The sequence below is a fragment of the Pieris brassicae genome, chromosome W (genome assembly GCF_905147105.1).
Source record: "Pieris brassicae chromosome W, ilPieBrab1.1, whole genome shotgun sequence".
NCBI classification, from domain to species: Eukaryota; Metazoa; Arthropoda; class Insecta; order Lepidoptera; family Pieridae; genus Pieris; species Pieris brassicae.
The window spans coordinates 4718556-4743702 of NC_059679.1; the positions used below are offsets into that span (position 1 = coordinate 4718556).

Below are 25147 nucleotides of genomic sequence, written 5' to 3' on the forward strand. Positions count from 1 at the left end.
GAGAAATCTGACCTAAAACGGTTCTGGTTGTAGCGCTAATGATGTTTTTTATATCTACCCGCTCACTGTCAACAATTAAAAAAAAAACGGCTTATGACACCTTACACACAGAGGACATGCTCCTCCATCATCTTCCTCCAAATACACTCATTCACATGCACATTAACTAACGCGTGTTTTAAACAGTTAAATTGCAAAAATAAAAGTTATGGAATTAACTATGAAGTTTGTTTGATTTTGTTGTTTGGTTAGGGTTTTGTTTGGAAACCCTGACAAAAAAATTATTTACTTAAAAGGGTGTGTACGAGCCAAGGCTGTACATTTTGCTCACTCAGGCTTTCTTAGTTTATAAGCGTGATGATCCCTATGTACGTGCCAAGGTTCGTACATTCTTGCTCATTTACAAGCTTGACAAATTCCTATGTTTGTACGTGCCATGGCTGTACATATCGATCACTTATAAGCGTGACGATTTCCCAAATCGTTGGAGTTACGTCCCGAGAGTATAGCCCGACGCAGGCACTCTCTTCTACATTCGTTCATAGCGAACTAAATCATGGGAGTTACGTCCCGAGAGTATAGCCCGACGCAGGCACTCTCTTCTACATTCGTTTATAGCGAACTAAATCATGGGAGTTACACCCCGAGAGCATAGCCAGACGTAGGCACTCTCTTTGACTGTTAAATTGTATTCATTCGGTATATAGCAATTAGCACGTCATTATTTCGCTCATATTCTATTGTAACACGCGAGTGGTAAATATAGAGTAAATCAATAAATCTCTATTATTTGAAGCATCCCGTTGACCCAGGAACCGTACATTTTGGTCCTTCGAGCCGGATTACACCGAGCTTCGGGCAAGTCGCCCATTATTTGATATTGCATCCGAGGGTTGTTTTTAACACATGTTACACATAATCTCAATTGCCTCTTAACTTCATTTGCGTGTCGATTTATTAATTTTCGTAAATTATAATTTTCTTCCTCTGACCGCTTCATGAGATTGTACTCTGCTTCCAGAACTGATGTCTGATTTTTCCACAGGTTTGCCAAATGCTGCTCATTCTCTTTAACTAAAGAGATATCCTTTTGATATTGTTCAGCGAATGATTCGTCCAATACTCCGAATAAGGAGTGTGCCGCGTATCCGACACCGTTGATAAGGCCGCGCCGACGCCGCTTCGAGCGCGTGCCCGGGTGCTGCGTAAGCAACACCCACATCCTATGAGTCCAATATGAGTAACCAAAGGAAAAGAAAGAAAAGCACCATCTATAAAATTATACTTAAAATTCCTTTAAGCATAAATAAATACAGTTCCATTTATGTATAACATACATCGTCGAAACTTTACATTCAATATTGAGTGAAAGTTATTATTACATATTTAATTTTATAACGTGAAAAAGGATGAATAATATAATATCATAAACAATACATGGAATGCCAGTTCAGCAAAATATCATATGTTAGCTAGTGGATTGACCTACTGTGAAAGACGTCAAATACAATGAATAATATTATGTAGATATCAAATTACCGAGGTACGGTTGCATTTTATAACAATTATATTTAACCTAGGTCATGGTTTCAATCAACAACACAGTAATGTACTTTTATGCTCATGATAGTTCTCAGAATGTGCTCAAGACAGGTAGTGGATAGGACATTACGATCATATAAAGATCAAGAGACGTCGATAGCGGCATTGGCAGCAGCAGTGGCAGCCAGTCTCGCAATGGGCTCTACAGAACCCACCCGGGACCGGACTCCGATTTCTTAGTGTTAGTGATAGTGCCGTGGAATAGTATAAGAAGTGTTAACATAAGTTTAGAGACTGTTAAACATTTCCTTAAGTTAAGCATATAATGGTTTCATCTTGTAAAGCACTACATATTCATCTTGCACTTTTTGCCTGGGGGAGTATGTACGAGCCAAGGCTGTACATTTTGCTCACTCAGGCTTTCTTAGTTTATAAGCGTGATGATCCCTATGTACGTGCCAAGGTTCGTACATTCTTGCTCATTTACAAGCTTGACAAATTCCTATGTTTGTACGTGCCATGGCTGTACATATCGATCACTTATAAGCGTGACGATTTCCCAAATCGTTGGAGTTACGTCCCGAGAGTATAGCCCGACGCAGGCACTCTCTTCTACATTCGTTCATAGCGAACTAAATCATGGGAGTTACGTCCCGAGAGTATAGCCCGACGCAGGCACTCTCTTCTACATTCGTTTATAGCGAACTAAATCATGGGAGTTACACCCCGAGAGCATAGCCAGACGTAGGCACTCTCTTTGACTGTTAAATTGTATTCATTCGGTATATAGCAATTAGCACGTCATTATTTCGCTCATATTCTATTGTAACACGCGAGTGGTAAATATAGAGTAAATCAATAAATCTCTATTATTTGAAGCATCCCGTTGACCCAGGAACCGTACAGGGTGCCCAAATCTTATGGATTATTATATTAATGAACAAATTTTTTTTTCAACAGGGCTGTTGAGAAAAAAATTCTAACCAGTCGAGTTTTGGATATTCAATACAAATAAATATTTCCTCTATAACATATTAGTGACTGAAACCTTAACAAACTGTTATTTTTATTTCAACATTCAAAATTTCAAACGCCATAATGGTATCTAAACAAGATGGCGTAGCACCAGTTGACGCACAGATTTTTTTACGTGTTAATTGTCATTATTTTTCGTTTAAAAACGGTCTCTGACGAATTAAATTCCAAGACAGTATTAGGAATAGAGAGACGAAGACATATATACGAGAATTTGACTAATCTGTGATCGTTTTGTATCACGCGATGTTTAAAACTTTATTTTTGATACCATCCAGTTCCAGATCCAGTTCTTAGTATCCAGGGGACCATTTATAATAGCTAAATGCTAACATTTTAGACTTCCTTAATATATAGCTGTGCTCCTCGGTTTTGCGTGGAACCGAGGAGCACGGTGCACGGTGTTCTATAGACTCAAGCTTTGCGATAAATAACCCTTTAAATGCAGAAACATTTTGTTAAACATATCTAGATATTGAGGTCTTCTATAAAACTGTATTACACTGCTCTATTGTCAATAGTTTCCGCATCATATGGGAGTCTTTATTGGTCTTCACTCCTTGGTTAGAAAGCTTTCCTGCTCATAACTTTTTGATAATATTCTATGGCCTATGTCCATTAGGTCCTGGTCTTTGTAGATATTGATTACTTCTATAACACTGTATAATACTTATTGTAGTATTAGTCTTCACGCCTTAACAGTATCGTAAGTAACTAGATCGGCGCTGAAGACTGTTACATAAAAACTATTCATTTTTTTCAACTATTTAATTTAACTTATTTCGATTTTGCGCCATTTCACATATTTTTTCATATTCATTATAACATTACAATATGGAATGGTATGTTAAAGAAAACAGTGGAGCCCTCGGTCATATTCCAGATACTTCAAATGCTTGGTATCAGCTGTAACAGATACAACAACACTTCGTCTGTCGAAGACCAGAAAAGATCGGAGAGGCCGCGAGCTGTTATAACTACAAAGGCTGTTAATGCTGTTAAAGCTAGAATTCGTCGAAACCCGATTAGGAAGCTAAAAATCCTATCGTCAGAAATAAAGATTTGCGTAAACTCATTTTCACCTCATAAAAAAAAATATTTCCTTTTTATAATATTAGTGTAGATATGTTTCTGTTACAATAAATCAACTAAAAATATTTAGATAAAACGGTAAATATTTACGTAGTTACTAATTATTAAATCTAAAATTTAGTGTAAAATAATATCGGAGTTTCGAGTTCCATAAATTCAATACATTGTAAATAACACTTACTTATTAATTTGTGGTCTGATTCCACTTTGAACCTTTAGACGAGCGAGTCTTTGGCCTTAAACCTGCCGGACCCAGCGCAAAAGACTTCCTTTTAAACATGTCAGAGGTTCGGATTAATACCGGTAGCTGAGCTTTATCAGACGTCAACGCATAATTCGAAATTCTACTTGTATCGTCCGCGTACCTCGTCGTCCTTACTGAGCGTTATGTAAGGCAGCTTTTGCACCACCACTATGTGGAACTAGCTGCCAACTAAAGCATTTACGAACTATGTCCTTTAAAGTGCGTACCAAATTTTAATAGGCACTTGACTTGACACAATGCCGGCCAGTATCACCTAATATCAGGCGAGGCTCCTGCCCGTTTCCCGCCTGTTCTATAAAAAAACTTACTTTTAAATAATTTTGCATGTATATTAATTACATTTGTATATATTATATTTCCAAATTATACTAAGACATTGATTTAAAACATTTTGTGTTAATAGCATTTGTTTTAGACCCAAGTGGAATTAACCTACGCACGCGCAGGCATTGTAGATTTGCCGAACCATAACCGGTAAAGGACACATTCCTTTCGTAATAAATATGTATTAATAAATTACTGTTGCTAATAAATAACTTGTTTTTCTAGAATCTTAAAAAAAATATCTGTGACTGCGTTGCCGGTGTTAAGCATTGGTATGCTCTTTACCACCCTAAGACGAATTGGTTCGAAAATACGTCAGAGGGCATCTGGTTCCATATAGGGGTGGTGCCCACTGCCTATACACATTTACTTGTGGAAGAGACGTCGAGATTATATGCATATGTCTGATGAAACTCAAAAAAACTTTAAATCCTTTGGTTTTTAAATCGGTTGAAAAGTAAAAGTGACATTGTCATTCAAGCCACGCCCGAAACCTGGTGACCGAGTGCTGTAATACACATGATTTGAAATTAAATGACCTAAGATTTGCCAAGTTTTATCAAGCAATCCGAAGAACGGTGAACGGTTCAAATATTACTTAATTGAATCAATAATGATTCTAAACAGAGATTCCGGCTTAGAAAGAGCCAGATGCGATCATGAGCTCGAGACTGGAGGTACATGAGGGTATCCCGGGATGCGCTATCCGACATGTTTCTTGATCACAGATCGCAGCTGGAAAAATGTTGATGTCATAAGATCATGACACAAGTGGTAACGCAGGTCCAGCCGGCCAGCGGTCTCCGAGTCGTCCATAAATATCATGCTGATATTTAGTAGTTGTCGACCGGGTCGGCGGGAAACGTCAAGCCTTTTAAGAAAATAAAATCCCTATTTCGGAAAGGGGAGTTTTTTTATAGAAAAGGCGGGAAACGGGCAGGAGGCTGATCTGATGTTAAGTGATACCGTCACCCACGGACACTATGCCAGAGAGCTCGCGAGTGCGATGCCGGCCTTTTAAGAATTGATACTCTTTTCTTGAAGGACCCTAAGTCGAATTGGTTCGGAAAAAATTCAGTGGGTAGCTGGTTCCACATAGTGGTGGTGTGAAACAAAAACTTCTTAAATAAACGCTCGGTTGTGGAACGACGGCGACCGGTTATTTTGCATTTTTATTTGTCTTAAATGGTCAATAAATTATACACATGTTAGTATCAAATAGCCTATTAAATAATGTCACAAAAGATAGTATTGATTTCCGACACATAAATATACAGTATTAGAAATAGACGTAACCTAATAAATGTTTGCTGTGACAGACCCTTTAATGTTGGCATTGCCTCGCTGTATTGCGATTCGTTGCAAAAAGCTCTGGTATCACCGGTACCATCTACCAAGCGCCAACTTAAATCTTTAATTAACTTTACACTCGAACCTCACCAAAAGTCTACTTCGAAGAGAACAAAATCCAAGTTGGAAGACAGACTCTCTTCGAGGGCGGCGAAACGGGGCCTGCGTCACCACAAGAAGCATACCATACAAAAGCCCGTCCCATACTCCAATAGATAAATGACATCCCGTCCGCTAGCCATCATCATAAATTTACAATTCGTGTAAAATATAATTAATACAAACAAGACATCGCTAAAGCCTCTTAAAGACAATTCATAAATTCTCTAACAATATTACGACTACGCCAGGAATTTCAATTGCTCATAACTGGTTTTCAATGAACAATTTGTAATCGATCAGCTATTGGAAGGTTGATTTAAACGTTATTTCAATGTAGTTGTAGACACCTACTATCACTGCGATAAAGTCATACCCTTAAACGCGCTATCGAAGTATTTCTGAGTATATACATATTTTATGGGACGTCTTTTAATGGGCTACGTGCTTCGCTCACTTCAGTGAGCCTCCGTCCATTGCCACCACCCTGCGACGGCCCCAGCCGAGGTCCGATTCCCGCAAGAGAAATCCTTGCGGTGGTCGCGGGAATAAGTTCCACCGGCCAAGCTACTCTGAGCTAAACAGTCCGAGCTAAGCTGTAATCGCCGTTTAGGCTAACAGCGAGATCCTATTCCCATATAAAAAAGACAGGACAATGAGCGGACACTTTAGAGCAAATGATAAATAGACATGGACACCTACAGCATGCCGTCGAGGGCTGATGGCGTGTTGCCGACCTTTCATGCCAGAAAGATCGACTTTGTTACCGATATCGCAAATCTATCAAAATCCACGAAACTCGTAGGGAAATCTGCGAATGGAGGCTCTAGGTACTTTTGGTATCCTGGACACTTAAAGCATGGACACGAGGTAACCCCACCCTAGTAGACCTGAAATGCGTGGCTGTGGCATTACAACGAGCAGAAATCGTCGGAGCAGTGAGGTCGCGCTACGAAATGCTCAGGAAACTTCTAAGCTCCCGGAAGGAGGTAGGCTAGCTTAATAAGCCAGGACTTAGACCAAATAGGCGTCTAGGTACGGAAGCTGTGTACACACTGTATAAATACATACACAAGTATGTCACAAAGATTATGATAGGGACAATTACAGACCACTGTCTCCTAAATTAACATCTCTTTGCCCCAGGGCGCAACAGACAGTTCCGTGTGCAGACGCTGTTTCAGCGCAGAGGGATCAGTCACCCACGTAGTCCTGAAATACGTAGCTGTGGCTTCCCAGTAGAAACCTTCGGAGCATCGCTCTATGAAGTCTATCAGGAAACTTCTTAACTTCTGGAATGAGCTAGGCTTCATTAGCCAACACTGTTGTATAATAGAAGTATATGGAAAGATTGCAGGAATCACATACACATGTTAATAAAAAAAATGAATATCTAACCATAAATAACAAAGAAAAAAACGCCGAGACTCAAACAAAGAACCTCAGCTAAATACATCCTTATATGTCGAGTCAATACCAACGAGATATTGATCCAAATACATAATAATATTAATAAACAGTCAAGTTTTTAATTAATAAACTATTAATATAGAAAAGGACGTGCGGCCACTAAAACAGTGCTATGATTAGCTTTGCTGAATGTCTGATTCTGCTGATCTGCTTGTAAAATGGCTGATTAAAAATTCATCAGTGGCGCTAAAATCTTTTTCGGTCTGGGCCTTAGACTCGTTTGTCAATATAAAAAGCAAGTAATCAGCCTCCTGTATCTGACACACAGCGTCGTATTGGGTTTAAGGAAAGCCAGATTCCTGACGATGTTTTGCATTGTACGAGCGAGTATTAAATGCGCATTAAAATGTTGGTGCATAGCTGGGGTTATATGACCTCAGGGAAAAGAGTCGCCCATTGAAGCCACTAGACCAACACTGCTCAAGGATTGCTTGACACTCCAGCGAAAAACGTCTATTTCCATTTCCAGTAAGTCAAATCAAAGGCTCTCGTAATATTTCTCGAATCATAGCTTACAAAGGGGACCCCTCTTTGTAAGGAAATTAAAAGCACTTTGGTATAGACCAAACCACTATAATCAAAAAGCTGGAGGAACGAACCCACGAAGGCCACCATCACGTGAGTCGAGGCTAATCAACTTCACATCACGGCACTAATAAGAAGATTGTAAAGAACAATACCATTTGAATTAGTGTAAGTGAAGAAATACAATACAAGAGTGTCTTCTCTTAAAAGCTGTAAGTAGCGTAATTGGATACTTTCTTATGTTAAAAATTTCGTGTTACCCAAGGATCCCATTTGTACCTCCTTTTTGAAGAACACGTCAAAAAACCTGAAGTCCTATAGTTCTTTTTTCTCTGTAAGTTACGTTTGCCAATAAGCGCTTGTCACATTAAATATAATATTTAGTTTTTCTTATACCAATGTATTAGTGTGTTTAAAAAAAATCGTAACGTTTAATACGTGTTTAATTGAAACACACAATACTGATATAATCGCCTATAGCGTTTAGTTTATCCTCTCCCTCTCATGCATACGCAAAATCGTAGCCCCCAAGGTCGTCCAGTAACTGATGAAATAAAACCAACAATTGCGAACGGGTTGAGCCGCTATCTCTACACAAAGTAACGGAAACATGAAGGTAAAATTACATTAATTTTGATTCACTTGAAAAATAAATGATCTCTATCTCTAAATCTAGAAAGCCGGACCGAAATTTATTCCTTGACTAAAAACTAATTATATTCTCAATGAAGCTTCTGTGTCTGCTAGAAGTGTAGTTTTTAATCAGTAAGTGAGTGACAAAATTATGAAACGTTGATTTGAAATATATAATACCTTATTGAACAAGCAGCTTCTAAATACATCCACAACGAAGTTATAGAGGGTTAAAAATGGCCTAAACTGCTCCGAGAAAAGGCCGGCCGTGTTCCCAAGAGGTGACGGCGGTGACAGTCCTTAAATATCATAAGGAAATCGGAGAAGTCGTCGTTATCGTCCTGCGGGAACCACCATTCCCACCAGACATAGCTGAGGCAGCCTTTTTAGACAGCTTCTCGGCCACAAATTCGCTAATCATGTAATTAGTAGGCTATTAGGGGTCCTATTCATACAATGACTACGCGACTCTCATTCTTATTATGTACATATATTACATAAACCAGGCATTTTCTTCCTTCAATTTTTAAATTATTGAAGCTATAGTAGAAATGTATAAGATCCTAACTAAACTAACTGTGTTGGATATTTATCCATACATATACAAATAAATAATAATGTCTTCTATATGTTGTACATTTCTTTATTCTCCACAGTTTCCGCAGCATATAGGGATTATTATTGTTATTGTATCACGAAAACCGGTTTCTTTCATATATCAATTTCCCAGTATCACCGCCTCTTGTGGTATATATATATCCATTAAAATTTCCTAACATATATATATTACTATTCTATATTCATTCTCCCTGGCTACCTGGATGCTCCAAAAAGAGATGCTGACTTGGTTGTAGATCGCACGTACATGACCGATCTAATTTAAAGCCTAATCTGTACATGTATTCAGCAAAAGCAATTCGACTTAGGGTTCTTCAAGAACAGAGTATCAATTCTTGAAAGGCCGGCAACGTACTTTCGGGCCTTCTGGTAATTTGAATGTCTATGGGCGGTATCACTTAACATCAGGTGAGCCTCCTCCCAGTTTGCCTTCTACCATGTCCCATGTCCCGTTGCATCATTTGTGGGTTTGGTCTTTTTTGTCTAATAATTTCGCAAAGCACTGTTCGGTGGTTGATATACAATTTTATATTAAATTAGTCAACCCCGAGTTCATACCTCATTTCCATATACTCTTAACTTCAAAGGCAATTTTCAGTCATAAAAAGAATATGGAGAAGAGATAGGGAAGAAAAAGTGAGGTAAGACTGATAATATACTTCTAACACTCTGCCTTTAGAGCAGTGTAAGCCTAGTGCCTTCAGCGTGCGACTCTCATCCCTGAGGTCGTAAGTTCGATCCCTGGCTGTGCACCAATAGATTTTCTTTCCATGTGCGCATTTTACATTAGCTCGAACGGTGACGGAAAACATCGTGAGGTAACCGGCTTGCCTTAGACCCAAAAAGTCGACGGCGTGCGTCAGACACAGAAGGCTGACCACCTACTTGCCTATTAGTTTAACAAATGATCATGAAACAGATACAGAAATCTAAGGCCAATACCTAAAAAGGTTGTAGCGCCATTGATTTATTTTTTTAACACTCTGCCTTTACAAACACAATACTCACTAAAAGATTATTCAATAGAAGACGTAACTGATAAATATAATTGGCAAAAAAGCGACTATCAGAATTCGAGCGAAAGAAAAATCAAATCATCTCATCAAAATGTGACGATTGCCCGAGTTACATAATTATAGGTCACCCTCATCAAAATTCATATAAATAATATATATATATATAACTGGTATATATCAATTATATAGTCTATATCTTCAGGGATAATGTAGGTTTCTAATGGCGAAAGATTTCATCTATTCGCCCCAGTAGTTTTGAAGAAACACATCTTTAAGTGTTGACAAACACTTCCTCTTATATCTTCGAAGCCTTGACTACTCCCTGGATATATATTAAAAATTAAGGTAAATTCTAAACCTTAAAACAGTCAAATTGTTTACTATATATTGTCATCACTTGGCAATGGCCATGCAATAATGTTCTTTAACACCATAGAAATTAATTAAAAATCGTGATTTGTGGAGTGAATAAAAGAACGAGAGTTTTTGAACGTTGATCTAACCTAACCTGATCACAAACGCCACTTAGAATTAAAAATAACCTTACCGTAATGTTAACTCATAAACACACTGAGAATCCATCAGAATACTTCACCTTATTTGAATAATTACCTGGAAAAAAAAACAATTTTATTAATAAAGACAGTGTCCTTTTATAGGTAACTAAACATTAGATAATACATATGTTTTATAAATATTCTAAGAGACATCTAAAATGTATGAAAAGTCATAGGCAGGTGACGCCTCCGTAGTTCAATAGTTCTCTCAATCGTAGACTAAACTTGAAGTGGAACAGAAACTCGGGATTGCTCTATAGCAACCTCACTCTCAGCTTACCTATGTGAGTAAGGGTGTCTATTCCTGACGCATCCTTCCAATCATTGCACCCGACCCACAGCTCTACAATGAGTGAATGTGAGTATGACCCTAGCTGTGCCAAGGTCCATTCCACATCATTCATGGCCACAGGGGGCCGTGACTTCAACTGAACGCATGACGGGGTGCCAACAAGGCCGGCATGATTTTCTGTCTCGAAACCTTTCACCACAAGGGTATGCGTGAGGCCTTTCTCCACGAAAAAAAGGAGTGCGTAGTTAGAGCATAGCAGAGCAAACACAATAGTCCTATATTTCCTGCTTGTTTTTTGGAAAGTTTTTATTTTTAAAGCGTAAAAGCGTAAGTTCTGCCAGTTTCCTGATCCCAGCAGAGCATTTCTATTTTATTAACTATTTTTCGATCCACCCCTGAGAACTGAGAATTAGAACTTTATTGACATCTAAATAAATTGATCCTGCTTAAATGCATTTTAACCTAAGGCTTAGGTTTTGAAGTATTGGATACCAGGGCCTCTATTGCCAAAAGAGCGCAGATGGTTTTTCTCACCACGCAGCGCCGCTCTCTTACCTCCGTCAATGTTAAAGCAATTTTGGAACGAGCAGGCATCACTAGAGACGATGACAAGCGGCCGGCGGCGGAGTCTTTCCTCCAACTTCCATTTCCATCCCTTTGGAGTAGAGACTCTTGGGGCGTAGGGTTCAAGTGCACAGCTATTTAAAGATTAAAGTTGGCGTCTGTTGGTACCGGTGACACCAGAGCTGGTGTTTTGCTTAACGAATCGCAATACAGCACAAAAATCTAACTTTTTAAATTTGTTATTACAAATAATTATATATTTCGATTAATATTATATGTAGGTTAAGAATATTGTACGTACTTAACTACATGGATACATTCTGAAATAAATAATTTTAACCAAAAATAATAAAAAGCTAAATATACATTAAATGCTCGCTAAGTTACGCTATTTCGTATAGATACGTAAATGAAAGGTCTCATTTTTTTATTTTCTTTAACCTTTACAATCAAGGTTAACATACAATGCATTGTTTCATCACTTGCAAATAAAAACTTCATTTATAATTTTTTCACTGAATTTATTATAACGATATACATATTTGTAAATTTATTCGTGTGCTCAAGTGGTACGCTTTTCTCTTACGAAAGTAGCACTTGTATAGACGGTGTAGGAGCGTGGGGAATATACCAAAGATTCTGCGAAGCCGTCATCCGCCATAAAGAGGCGGTGACGGCCAGGGAGGTATACCTCCTAAGGTACACTCTTCTCTTGAAGGCCCCGAGAATACTTAGATTGGCAGCTGACTCCATAAAGTGGTACGAAAGAAGCCAGTTCCAGTGTGGAACGCCAGACGTCAAGATGGAATTCTGCATTCAGTCTTGACTTCTTGATGATGAGTTGAATCTCTTAAGTTGATGTAATCAAAATCGATTCAGTTTTGAGATATGGGTTTCAAACACTGAACAGTGTTGGCCAAATTATTAGAGCATGCTTAATCTGAACGTTAGTCTGAGAACTTAGTCTTAGGAACCCTGGATTTGCAACTTTTTAATGAAATCTCTACATAGGATATGATATAGGATCAAATTTATACTTGATGTGTAATGAGTGTATTTAAAAAATCTACCGACTATTTTAACAATTGAATAAGATAGTAACGTACTATAAACTTCGATTAGTTAAATTGTGGTTTGTTTTATTCTACGAGAGATTTGAAATCCACGAAATTCTAGTTTTAAATTAAAATTATTATTATTTCCAAATAGAAACAAGGTCACAGTCAATAGTAACTCTTTAAAATTAAAATAGTTTTAGCCAATTTAAAATCCACGCCGAATTCTATATTCACCTTTAAACAGCCCATAGAGATTTGAACCCCCCGGCTTCTATTAAATAAATATGAAAAATTCAAAAATGGAAACCGCTCAGTATCCAATTTAAAATTAAAAGTAACTTACTGAATAGATAGGACAAAAAGGTTTTACTAAGACTGATCTGTATATACAGATTAGCTTAACAAGGTGCTGTAGAGTAAACAAACTCTATTAGAAATCTGCATTTGTATAACATAATAATGATTGGCGTGTCATAGGACCTAGCGTCCAATGACGCGCTTAAAGTCAAAAATTAAAAATATCAATTAGGTTCTTTCAGTAATAATATAATAATTCATTGTTGTACCTTCAAATTAATTTTGTTCTACACTACACATTGCACCTATGAGTGTTAATATTGCATAATAGTCCGTTGTTGCATCGCCAGCGTTCAAACGCACAATTTTATAACCGTTTCTAATTCACAAATATACGTCTTCGATTGATATGTGTAATGTGTAATAATATTTTTGTTACATCTCTTTACACATTATATAATTATTATTATATATTATAATTTTTTCCTAATTCTATATATTTCATAATTTAAAATTTAAAAATCGAATCTTATTAAAACTAATAAAAAACCTCTCCACACCCACACACACATACTCATTTAAATTTAAAAATCGAATTTCAGCCCATTTTCCCCTAATTCTTGCTCTACATTTAAAAATAGAACATGTCTTCTCATATTAGAAAACCCACTCCAATTCACAATTTAAAAACCGAACATCAAAACTACTTGCCGTTACCAAGCTTACAGAAGAAATACGATACATTAATCACACATAGATTGTAAACATATTTTTTTACGGTCGCTCCACATAATGTCGTTCAAACAACCCTGCCCTTTTTAAAACTTGTAAATAGAGCCTTTAAACTTGATTTCCGCAAACTTCCCAACTCAGCAACTTTCCTTCGCGTATAAAAGGCCGTGTAGGCATTCTGTTTGCATTCAGTAGCTCAGTAGCAGTTAATAGAAGTGCAACATGAGATTCCTGGTAAGACCACCTTATCAGTTGTTATCATAACCGTCTTCAAATAACATACACATCCTTTTGATTAGTATATATAAATATAGGTTATGGGAACGCTGTATAATACTTTCTTTATCATTTTTTTTCATTCAAAATGCGATAATATTCTTTTTAATTTATTAGCTGAGAGAGGCTTAGTTAAATTGTGTTTATAGTGGGTACTTTCACAGGGAAGATATTTTTTAAACACAGCTTTATCCTAAGAACTGCCATGCCAGCCATGCCAGCGTTTTGACATTATCGTTTTCACGCTAGTGTTATTACGGAATCATGTTGGCGTTTTTATGGTAGCATTACGCGTCCAAAGCTTTAATGGTTTTTCAAATTTCCCCGGATTTGCTCAACAAAGGTCTCAAACGTAACTCTCTTTGTAAATAAGTGCGCCATCACTGCCAAAGTGTAAATAAACACACCAAAAACATATGTCATTTTTTTACTTAATTCCTTTAACAATGCGACTGCACTTTCATATAGTAATCATTATTACATGAATAGACAATTTGGTTCACCTAATCGAACGATAACTGTAAAATCAGAAAATGCGAAGTCCATTAAGTATCGCCAAGTTTTCTCAAAGCAGCTCAGGGCACTTCCAGTCCCCTATAACATCATTGTGAATAAAAGTAGACGCCTGAATCTTCAATGAGTAAGGAGACATTGTAGACACAATATATTTGAAATTTTATTCAATTAAAACCGGTAGTTTAAGCAACTATAATGTAAGAAAAACACTTTTTGAACGGATTAAAGCTATGTATTATTATTAAAACTTAATAATTTAGAATTATGTAAATAACTATAAGTAAAATTAATCCATAATTAAAACCCGAAGACAAACAATCCGCGAAAACAGAGGTAACCGTGAGTCATTTTTGCAAAAACCCGTCATCTTTTAGTCGATACCAACTTCGGGGCAATAGATACAGATAAAACAACTGTTTCTGCAGCTGTGATACTTTTGACATTTAACACCTTTCGTCTTCAGTCACCGTGACCACACACGCTGAAAGGTACGCGAAACGTCGGAAAATTTAGAATTATGTAAATAACTATAAGTTTTAGTAATAATACATAGCTTTAATCTGTTCAAATAATGTTTTTCTTTATGTGTAAAAGCTATTTTAACAAAAGACAAAACTATAATGTATTATAACTAGTCAAGGTTTATTTGTCACTCACTCGCTGTCCGAACATCAAAATCTAAGGCACTTCGAGCAGACACAGAAGCTTCAAGAATACAATTAGTATTTAATATTGACATTGTCAGTATACAATGTTAAGTTAGCTTATTACGTAATAACTTAAGACAGAAGGTCTCAGTAGAGACTGAACTGACTAGGTATTACAAGAAGAACTACGTTGCGAGAAGTTTTTTTTACAAGTAATATTTTTGATGGTATACAGTTTACTGTTTATCGAACCGGGACACGCTAATCCAATGAAGGACAAAGAGTCTTCTGAAAGACTGTTTAAGCTTTATTTAAATCAACTATTTGTAAGTGAACCGTTCCTGGCTCATCGGGCTGCTTAATAATAGAGGATTTTATTTTTACTCTATAATTAACCACACATTACACACTTAAATGCTTCGTGTACAAAAATAGAATATGCACAATAATGAAATGGTAATTGCTGTGAAGCGAAAGAATTGTTTTTTTTTTACATACATATCTCATCATATCTATAAATACATATATTGTACTTACAGACTATGCTAATACGATAATGTCGAGAAAAGATATATTTTCAAGATATAAATTTATAATATTAATTTATTTAAAAGATATATTAGACACATACACAATATTGCTACTGCGAATTCACTCTGCAAACATATAACGATATAATGTCGTAGACAGCATTCCTTAGTAACGACTTTGTTAACGGGGACGCCTTTGAAACTAAGAAAGACTTAATCAGCAAAATGTATAACCTTGAATTTAACAATCCAGAATTCCTTCGACTCCTTCCTACTTTTATAGCGGGTTTATGTCCCGCGGGATAAACAGTTTAAAAATAAATTAGATTTTAAGTAACAAAATATAATTTAAAATATATTAATATTGACACTAGCGCCTTTGTAGATATCGATGTCTTCTATAAAACTGTAGTTCACTGCTCTGAAGTCAAGTTTTCTCAGCATAAAGGAATCTATTATTAACACCTGAACACCATCGTAATTATATATAAGCCTATGTTCATCATTCTAATAGTGGAAGAATCATTCAAATGCTGTAGTTTTGGAAAGCAAATAATCAAATATTTCCTCTTTATAATAAAGAATGATTATATATACAAAGATATAAGTTAAGATTAAATAAATAATAAACCAGCGCTACAAGTTTCTTAGGTCATGGCCTCAGATTTTTGTATCTGTTTCATGATTTGTATGAATGTAATATATAAGTAGGCACAGGCAGTCCATTTTTTGGTTCTAATTTAAGCCAGATTCCTCACGATGTTTTCCTTCGTACGAGCGAGTGTTAATTGCGCATTAAAAGTCCATTGGAGCACAACAGCTTCTACGACAACAGGGATGAGAGTCGCACGCTGAAGCCACTTTTTTTTTAAATGAGGTTACGCAGCCTCGCGCCTCGTATGTCGGGCTGTGGGGCTAGGTTAAAACAAAGCCAGCTGCTATTCAAAAAGGTAGCAAGACCATGGTAGGCAATGGGTAGGCCTATTAAAAGCACGTCAGCTCTTCAGGGCCTCTCGGGGACGCTCGGGGTTCGCCAAGGTATTCTACCCCATAGCGCTGAAGCCACTAGGTCAACACTGCTCTTTGTGTACGTAATCGTTAACTGATAAGAATATTTAAATAATGTAGAACACCTTGAATATATTATGTTACTCAAATTAATAGTAAAACTATTTGCATTACAATATTTTAATTATACTTGTAGTCAACATAATGAGATTATATTCCAAGGATGCGTCAGCTATGCAGATATTGATAGAACAATATCGAAAGGTAACAAAAAAAGTCAGCTACAGTGTAGATACTGGAAGCACGGGAAGTTGGACGACCTCGTCCAATTCCCGACAAAAAAATATTTACAATTCAAAACCAGGTCACGTGACAATAGAAACTCTTTAATATACTTAAAACATTTTAACCAATTTAAAAACAGAGTTACAATCCACGCTCAATTTCTAAAGTCACCCTTTAAACATTGCATAGGGACTTGAAGCACTCTATTTCCATATTTAAATATGATATATTCAAAACTGGAATCCGTTTACTATCGAGTTTAATCGCTATAATCTAATTTTTATAAAACTTAATAATAAAATTTAAAATATAACTAAAATCTGTAATGTGTTCTGTGAATGATTTACTGAGTTGATAGTACAAAAAAGGTTTTACTAAGACTAATCTGTATATAGCTTTATACGGTGCTGTAGAGTAAACAAACTTTATTAAAAATCTGTATTTGCATAATATAAGAATGTTTGGCATGTCATAGGACCTAGCGTCCAATGACGCGCTTAAAGTCAAAAATTAAAAATATCAATTAGGTTCTTTCAGTAATAATATAATAATTCATTGTTGTACCTTCAAATTAATTTTGTTCTACACTACACATTGCACCTATGAGTGTTAATATTGCATAATAGTCCGTTGTTGCATCGCCAGCGTTCAAACGCACAATTTTATAACCGTTTCTAATTCACAAATATACGTCTTCGATTGATATGTGTAATGTGTAATAATATTTTTGTTACATCTCTTTACACATTATATAATTATTATTATATATTATAATTTTTTCCTAATTCTATATATTTCATAATTTAAAATTTAAAAATCGAATCTTATTAAAACTAATAAAAAACCTCTCCACACCCACACACACATACTCATTTAAATTTAAAAATCGAATTTCAGCCCATTTTCCCCTAATTCTTGCTCTACATTTAAAAATAGAACATGTCTTCTCATATTAGAAAACCCACTCCAATTCACAATTTAAAAACCGAACATCAAAACTACTTGCCGTTACCAAGCTTACAGAAGAAATACGATACATTAATCACACATAGATTGTAAACATATTTTTTTACGGTCGCTCCACATAATGTCGTTCAAACAACCCTGCCCTTTTTAAAACTTGTAAATAGAGCCTTTAAACTTGATTTCCGCAAACTTCCCAACTCAGCAACTTTCCTTCGCGTATAAAAGGCCGTGTAGGCATTCTGTTTGCATTCAGTAGCTCAGTAGCAGTTAATAGAAGTGCAACATGAGATTCCTGGTAAGACCACCTTATCAGTTGTTATCATAACCGTCTTCAAATAACATACACATCCTTTTGATTAGTATATATAAATATAGGTTATGGGAACGCTGTATAATACTTTCTTTATCATTTTTTTTCATTCAAAATGCGATAATATTCTTTTTAATTTATTAGCTGAGAGAGGCTTAGTTAAATTGTGTTTATAGTGGGTACTTTCACAGGGAAGATATTTTTTAAACACAGCTTTATCCTAAGAACTGCCATGCCAGCCATGCCAGCGTTTTGACATTATCGTTTTCACGCTAGTGTTATTACGGAATCATGTTGGCGTTTTTATGGTAGCATTACGCGTCCAAAGCTTTAATGGTTTTTCAAATTTCCCCGGATTTGCTCAACAAAGGTCTCAAACGTAACTCTCTTTGTAAATAAGTGCGCCATCACTGCCAAAGTGTAAATAAACACACCAAAAACATATGTCATTTTTTTACTTAATTCCTTTAACAATGCGACTGCACTTTCATATAGTAATCATTATTACATGAATAGACAATTTGGTTCACCTAATCGAACGATAACTGTAAAATCAGAAAATGCGAAGTCCATTAAGTATCGCCAAGTTTTCTCAAAGCAGCTCAGGGCACTTCCAGTCCCCTATAACATCATTGTGAATAAAAGTAGACGCCTGAATCTTCAATGAGTAAGGAGACATTGTAGACACAATATATTTGAAATTTTATTCAATTAAAACCGGTAGTTTAAGCAACTATAATGTAAGAAAAACACTTTTTGAACGGATTAAAGCTATGTATTATTATTAAAACTTAATAATTTAGAATTATGTAAATAACTATAAGTAAAATTAATCCATAATTAAAACCCGAAGACAAACAATCCGCGAAAACAGAGGTAACCGTGAGTCATTTTTGCAAAAACCCGTCATCTTTTAGTCGATACCAACTTCGGGGCAATAGATACAGATAAAACAACTGTTTCTGCAGCTGTGATACTTTTGACATTTAACACCTTTCGTCTTCAGTCACCGTGACCACACACGCTGAAAGGTACGCGAAACGTCGGAAAATTTAGAATTATGTAAATAACTATAAGTTTTAGTAATAATACATAGCTTTAATCTGTTCAAATAATGTTTTTCTTTATGTGTAAAAGCTATTTTAACAAAAGACAAAACTATAATGTATTATAACTAGTCAAGGTTTATTTGTCACTCACTCGCTGTCCGAACATCAAAATCTAAGGCACTTCGAGCAGACACAGAAGCTTCAAGAATACAATTAGTATTTAATATTGACATTGTCAGTATACAATGTTAAGTTAGCTTATTACGTAATAACTTAAGACAGAAGGTCTCAGTAGAGACTGAACTGACTAGGTATTACAAGAAGAACTACGTTGCGAGAAGTTTTTTTTACAAGTAATATTTTTGATGGTATACAGTTTACTGTTTATCGAACCGGGACACGCTAATCCAATGAAGGACAAAGAGTCTTCTGAAAGACTGTTTAAGCTTTATTTAAATCAACTATTTGTAAGTGAACCGTTCCTGGCTCATCGGGCTGCTTAATAATAGAGGATTTTATTTTTACTCTATAATTAACCACACATTACACACTTAAATGCTTCGTGTACAAAAATAGAATATGCACAATAATGAAATGGTAATTGCTGTGAAGCGAAAGAATTGTTTTTTTTTTACATACATATCTCATCATATCTATAAATACATATATTGTACTTACAGACTATGCTAATACGATAATGTCGAGAAAAGATATATTTTCAAGATATAAATTTATAATATTAATTTATTTAAAAGATATATTAGACACATACACAATATTGCTACTGCGAATTCACTCTGCAAACATATAACGATATAATGTCGTAGACAGCATTCCTTAGTAACGACTTTGTTAACGGGGACGCCTTTGAAACTAAGAAAGACTTAATCAGCAAAATGTATAACCTTGAATTTAACAATCCAGAATTCCTTCGACTCCTTCCTACTTTTATAGCGGGTTTATGTCCCGCGGGATAAACAGTTTAAAAATAAATTAGATTTTAAGTAACAAAATATAATTTAAAATATATTAATATTGACACTAGCGCCTTTGTAGATATCGATGTCTTCTATAAAACTGTAGTTCACTGCTCTGAAGTCAAGTTTTCTCAGCATAAAGGAATCTATTATTAACACCTGAACACCATCGTAATTATATATAAGCCTATGTTCATCATTCTAATAGTGGAAGAATCATTCAAATGCTGTAGTTTTGGAAAGCAAATAATCAAATATTTCCTCTTTATAATAAAGAATGATTATATATACAAAGATATAAGTTAAGATTAAATAAATAATAAACCAGCGCTACAAGTTTCTTAGGTCATGGCCTCAGATTTTTGTATCTGTTTCATGATTTGTATGAATGTAATATATAAGTAGGCACAGGCAGTCCATTTTTTGGTTCTAATTTAAGCCAGATTCCTCACGATGTTTTCCTTCGTACGAGCGAGTGTTAATTGCGCATTAAAAGTCCATTGGAGCACAACAGCTTCTACGACAACAGGGATGAGAGTCGCACGCTGAAGCCACTTTTTTTTTAAATGAGGTTACGCAGCCTCGCGCCTCGTATGTCGGGCTGTGGGGCTAGGTTAAAACAAAGCCAGCTGCTATTCAAAAAGGTAGCAAGACCATGGTAGGCAATGGGTAGGCCTATTAAAAGCACGTCAGCTCTTCAGGGCCTCTCGGGGACGCTCGGGGTTCGCCAAGGTATTCTACCCCATAGCGCTGAAGCCACTAGGTCAACACTGCTCTTTGTGTACGTAATCGTTAACTGATAAGAATATTTAAATAATGTAGAACACCTTGAATATATTATGTTACTCAAATTAATAGTAAAACTATTTGCATTACAATATTTTAATTATACTTGTAGTCAACATAATGAGATTATATTCCAAGGATGCGTCAGCTATGCAGATATTGATAGAACAATATCGAAAGGTAACAAAAAAAGTCAGCTACAGTGTAGATACTGGAAGCACGGGAAGTTGGACGACCTCGTCCAATTCCCGACAAAAAAATATTTACAATTCAAAACCAGGTCACGTGACAATAGAAACTCTTTAATATACTTAAAACATTTTAACCAATTTAAAAACAGAGTTACAATCCACGCTCAATTTCTAAAGTCACCCTTTAAACATTGCATAGGGACTTGAAGCACTCTATTTCCATATTTAAATATGATATATTCAAAACTGGAATCCGTTTACTATCGAGTTTAATCGCTATAATCTAATTTTTATAAAACTTAATAATAAAATTTAAAATATAACTAAAATCTGTAATGTGTTCTGTGAATGATTTACTGAGTTGATAGTACAAAAAAGGTTTTACTAAGACTAATCTGTATATAGCTTTATACGGTGCTGTAGAGTAAACAAACTTTATTAAAAATCTGTATTTGCATAATATAAGAATGTTTGGCATGTCATAGGACCTAGCGTCCAATGACGCGCTTAAAGTCAAAAATTAAAAATATCAATTAGGTTCTTTCAGTAATAATATAATAATTCATTGTTGTACCTTCAAATTAATTTTGTTCTACACTACACATTGCACCTATGAGTGTTAATATTGCATAATAGTCCGTTGTTGCATCGCCAGCGTTCAAACGCACAATTTTATAACCGTTTCTAATTCACAAATATACGTCTTCGATTGATATGTGTAATGTGTAATAATATTTTTGTTACATCTCTTTACACATTATATAATTATTATTATATATTATAATTTTTTCCTAATTCTATATATTTCATAATTTAAAATTTAAAAATCGAATCTTATTAAAACTAATAAAAAACCTCTCCACACCCACACACACATACTCATTTAAATTTAAAAATCGAATTTCAGCCCATTTTCCCCTAATTCTTGCTCTACATTTAAAAATAGAACATGTCTTCTCATATTAGAAAACCCACTCCAATTCACAATTTAAAAACCGAACATCAAAACTACTTGCCGTTACCAAGCTTACAGAAGAAATACGATACATTAATCACACATAGATTGTAAACATATTTTTTTACGGTCGCTCCACATAATGTCGTTCAAACAACCCTGCCCTTTTTAAAACTTGTAAATAGAGCCTTTAAACTTGATTTCCGCAAACTTCCCAACTCAGCAACTTTCCTTCGCGTATAAAAGGCCGTGTAGGCATTCTGTTTGCATTCAGTAGCTCAGTAGCAGTCAATAGAAGTGCAACATGAGATTCCTGGTAAGACCACCTTATCAGTTGTTATCATAACCGTCTTCAAATAACATACACATCCTTTTGATTAGTATATATAAATATAGGTTATGGGAACGCTGTATAATACTTTCTTTATCATTTTTTTTCATTCAAAATGCGATAATATTCTTTTTAATTTATTAGCTGAGAGAGGCTTAGTTAAATTGTGTTTATAGTGGGTACTTAATTAAATATTGACATTTGCACGCTCGATGTACAGTACATGGTGAACATTTTAATAGCTGTGAATGTAAATGACTTCTCGTGTAATAATCGAGATGCGAAATGGTTTATTCCGCGTAAAACGACTTAAAAAGGCTCTTTGCTAGTTGCTTTTTTAACAAATATAGTTCACTTTCAAAACCATAAATAAAATCATTATGTCCCAATCCCCGCTCCGAACAGCTGGAAATCATATATCTAGGTGAAATATTAATCGGTTCGGTAAACAAAAATCCGCCAAGCTATGACATATGGACAATTGTCTTACTAACATATATATGTACTAATTTTATAACACATTGCGCAAGTACTCGTTCAATGTAACTCGCTTGGAATACCAATGTGTGGCCAAGGTTCTGGGACTGATCGCGAAATTTTAGACCATGAAATTAATATGCTTAAAGATTAATAAGAGCAGTGTTGGCCTAGTGGCTTGGGACACTCATCCCTGAGGTCGTACGTTCGATCCCCGGCTGTGCACCAATGGACTGTCTATGTGCGCATTTAACACTCGCTCGTACAAAGGAAAACATTACCCTAGGCGAGTGTATCGAAAGCAAGTCACCTACTTCCCTATTAGTTTACAAATCATGAAACAGACAAAAATATGAGGTCCAGACCTAAAAAGGTTGTAGCGTTCTTAACAATCAGCTAGCAATAACGTTATTAGGGGGTATACACGGCCTGTATATATAATTAAAACATCCACTCCGATTTTCAAATCCTTCAAATAATTGTAGTCGATTTCTCGTTAACGATTCAGGAACTAACATTACACTAATGTTGTGGAAATGCACATTTTACTTGGAGAATCAATTAAAACCCTGATTGTACACTTCGAGTTTCGTCTTAAAGTCCGGTTCCCATGCATTGTTATCCTTAATACGAGAAAATGTAAAAAAAAGACATTCAATCTCGAAGGGTTAACGTGCTAAGTTAAATCCAAAACACAAATATATCTATCTATACCATCGTTCATTTCAATCATTTTTATGTCGCGACCCCGTCACTGTAAAATTATAATAATATGTACATAGCGCGTTAAAAAAAAGAAATTTTTAACGATTCTTTTGTAGCTTGAATTTATTATTTTTCAACGGACTGCGACCTTCTCTTAAAACAAATTCGATCCCCCGCTCAAGTAACATTTAAAGGCAACAACGTGCTACCGTGCGGGTGGAAACGCAGAGCACAGCTAGTATTATTATTAATAAAAGCCTTGGGAAGCCAGCGATTGCCAGTCAATTATAACATTCTTGTATGTGTGTGTACTTCATATCGACCTTCAATTCTTTAGTGTCTAAATGATTTACTTGTCACGCGGAACAAAGAAATATCACAATGCATGCCCATATACTCGAACACAATTCTTCAAAAGACAGTTTTCATTGAAATCTTTTTGGCTTTTTATAATGGATGAATTGAAAAAAAGAACACACAGCCATACCAAACTAGCAACAACACTTGCCCTTGAAAGCATTATACAGAGATTAAATAATTTTACTGCCTTGACTATTTTTATATACGCTTTTACCCACAACCGTCCTTTTTTATAACTGTTCGCAATTATAATTTTATTCTTCTCTTCCAAATGATCTAGCGATTCCAATCATTACCACATGCTTTTAGAGACATTTCACACATAACCAACTCGATTTCAGATCGCTTTCGTCGCCCTCATCGGCTATGCCTCAGCTAGCGCCATCCTAGCTCCATTGGTCTACGGCGCCAACGCCGGTGACGTCCAGGCCGCAGCCATCGACGCCACTGTGGCCGCTCAGGACACGGTCCGCGCCATCGGCGAAGGACAGGCCAGAGCAGCTGAAGCCGTCGTCCAACACAACACCGAGGCCGTCCGCCAGGTCGCCGAAACCAACCGCAACCTCCACGAGAACGCTTACTGGGGCAACCTCGCCGCTTCCCAGAACTACGTTGCCGCCGCTCAATCCCAGGTCGCCGCCATTGACGGCGCTGCCGCTGCTGTCCGCGCTGCCCATGCCGGAGCCCCAATTGTTGGTGCTTACGGAGTTTCCCTCTACGGAATCGCCGCTCCATACACCGCCTACGGCGCTTACGGTCTCGGCCTCCACGCCTGGTAATCACCGATCCGATGCTAGCGTAATCGCATTACCATTTTGATGCTAGCGTTTTAATATTACCGTTTTGATGCCAGCGTTTTGACATTACCGTTTTCACGCTAGTGTTATTACGGAACAATGTTGGCGTTTTTATGGTAGCATTACGCGTCCAAAGCTTTAATGGTTTTTCAAATTTCCCCGGATTTGCTCAACAAAGGTCTCAAACGTAACTCTCTTTGTAAATAAGTGCGCCATCACTGCCAAAGTGTAAATAAACACACTAAAAACATATGACATTTTCTTTTACTTAATTCCTTTAACAATGCGACTGCTCTTAACTCTATCTCTCATTTAGTCTTAATTATTACATGGAATTATATTTATTTGGTTCACCTGGTTTAAAAAGAAATTAGATTTTAAGTAACAATATATAATTTAAAATATATTAATATTGACACTAGCGCCTTTGTAGATATCGATGTCTTCTACAAAACTGTAATTCACTGCTCTGAAGGCAAGTTTCCTCAGCATATAGGAATCTATTACCTAAC

General features: G+C 36.1%; 1 protein-coding gene and 1 pseudogene across 1 annotated transcript; one reads left to right on the top strand and one right to left on the bottom strand.

Moving 5' to 3' along the window:
• The window catches only part of LOC123718286, a 141678-nt pseudogene that overhangs the window by 56192 nt on the left and 60339 nt on the right, over positions 1–25147 (bottom strand).
• LOC123718292 (cuticle protein 1-like) lies at positions 22222–24887 on the top strand. The gene is made up of 2 exons (XM_045674725.1): positions 22222–22281; positions 24180–24887. Exons 1-2 carry the CDS (start codon positions 22270–22272, stop codon positions 24615–24617), a joined length of 450 nt encoding a protein of 149 aa, XP_045530681.1. The 5' UTR covers positions 22222–22269; the 3' UTR covers positions 24618–24887.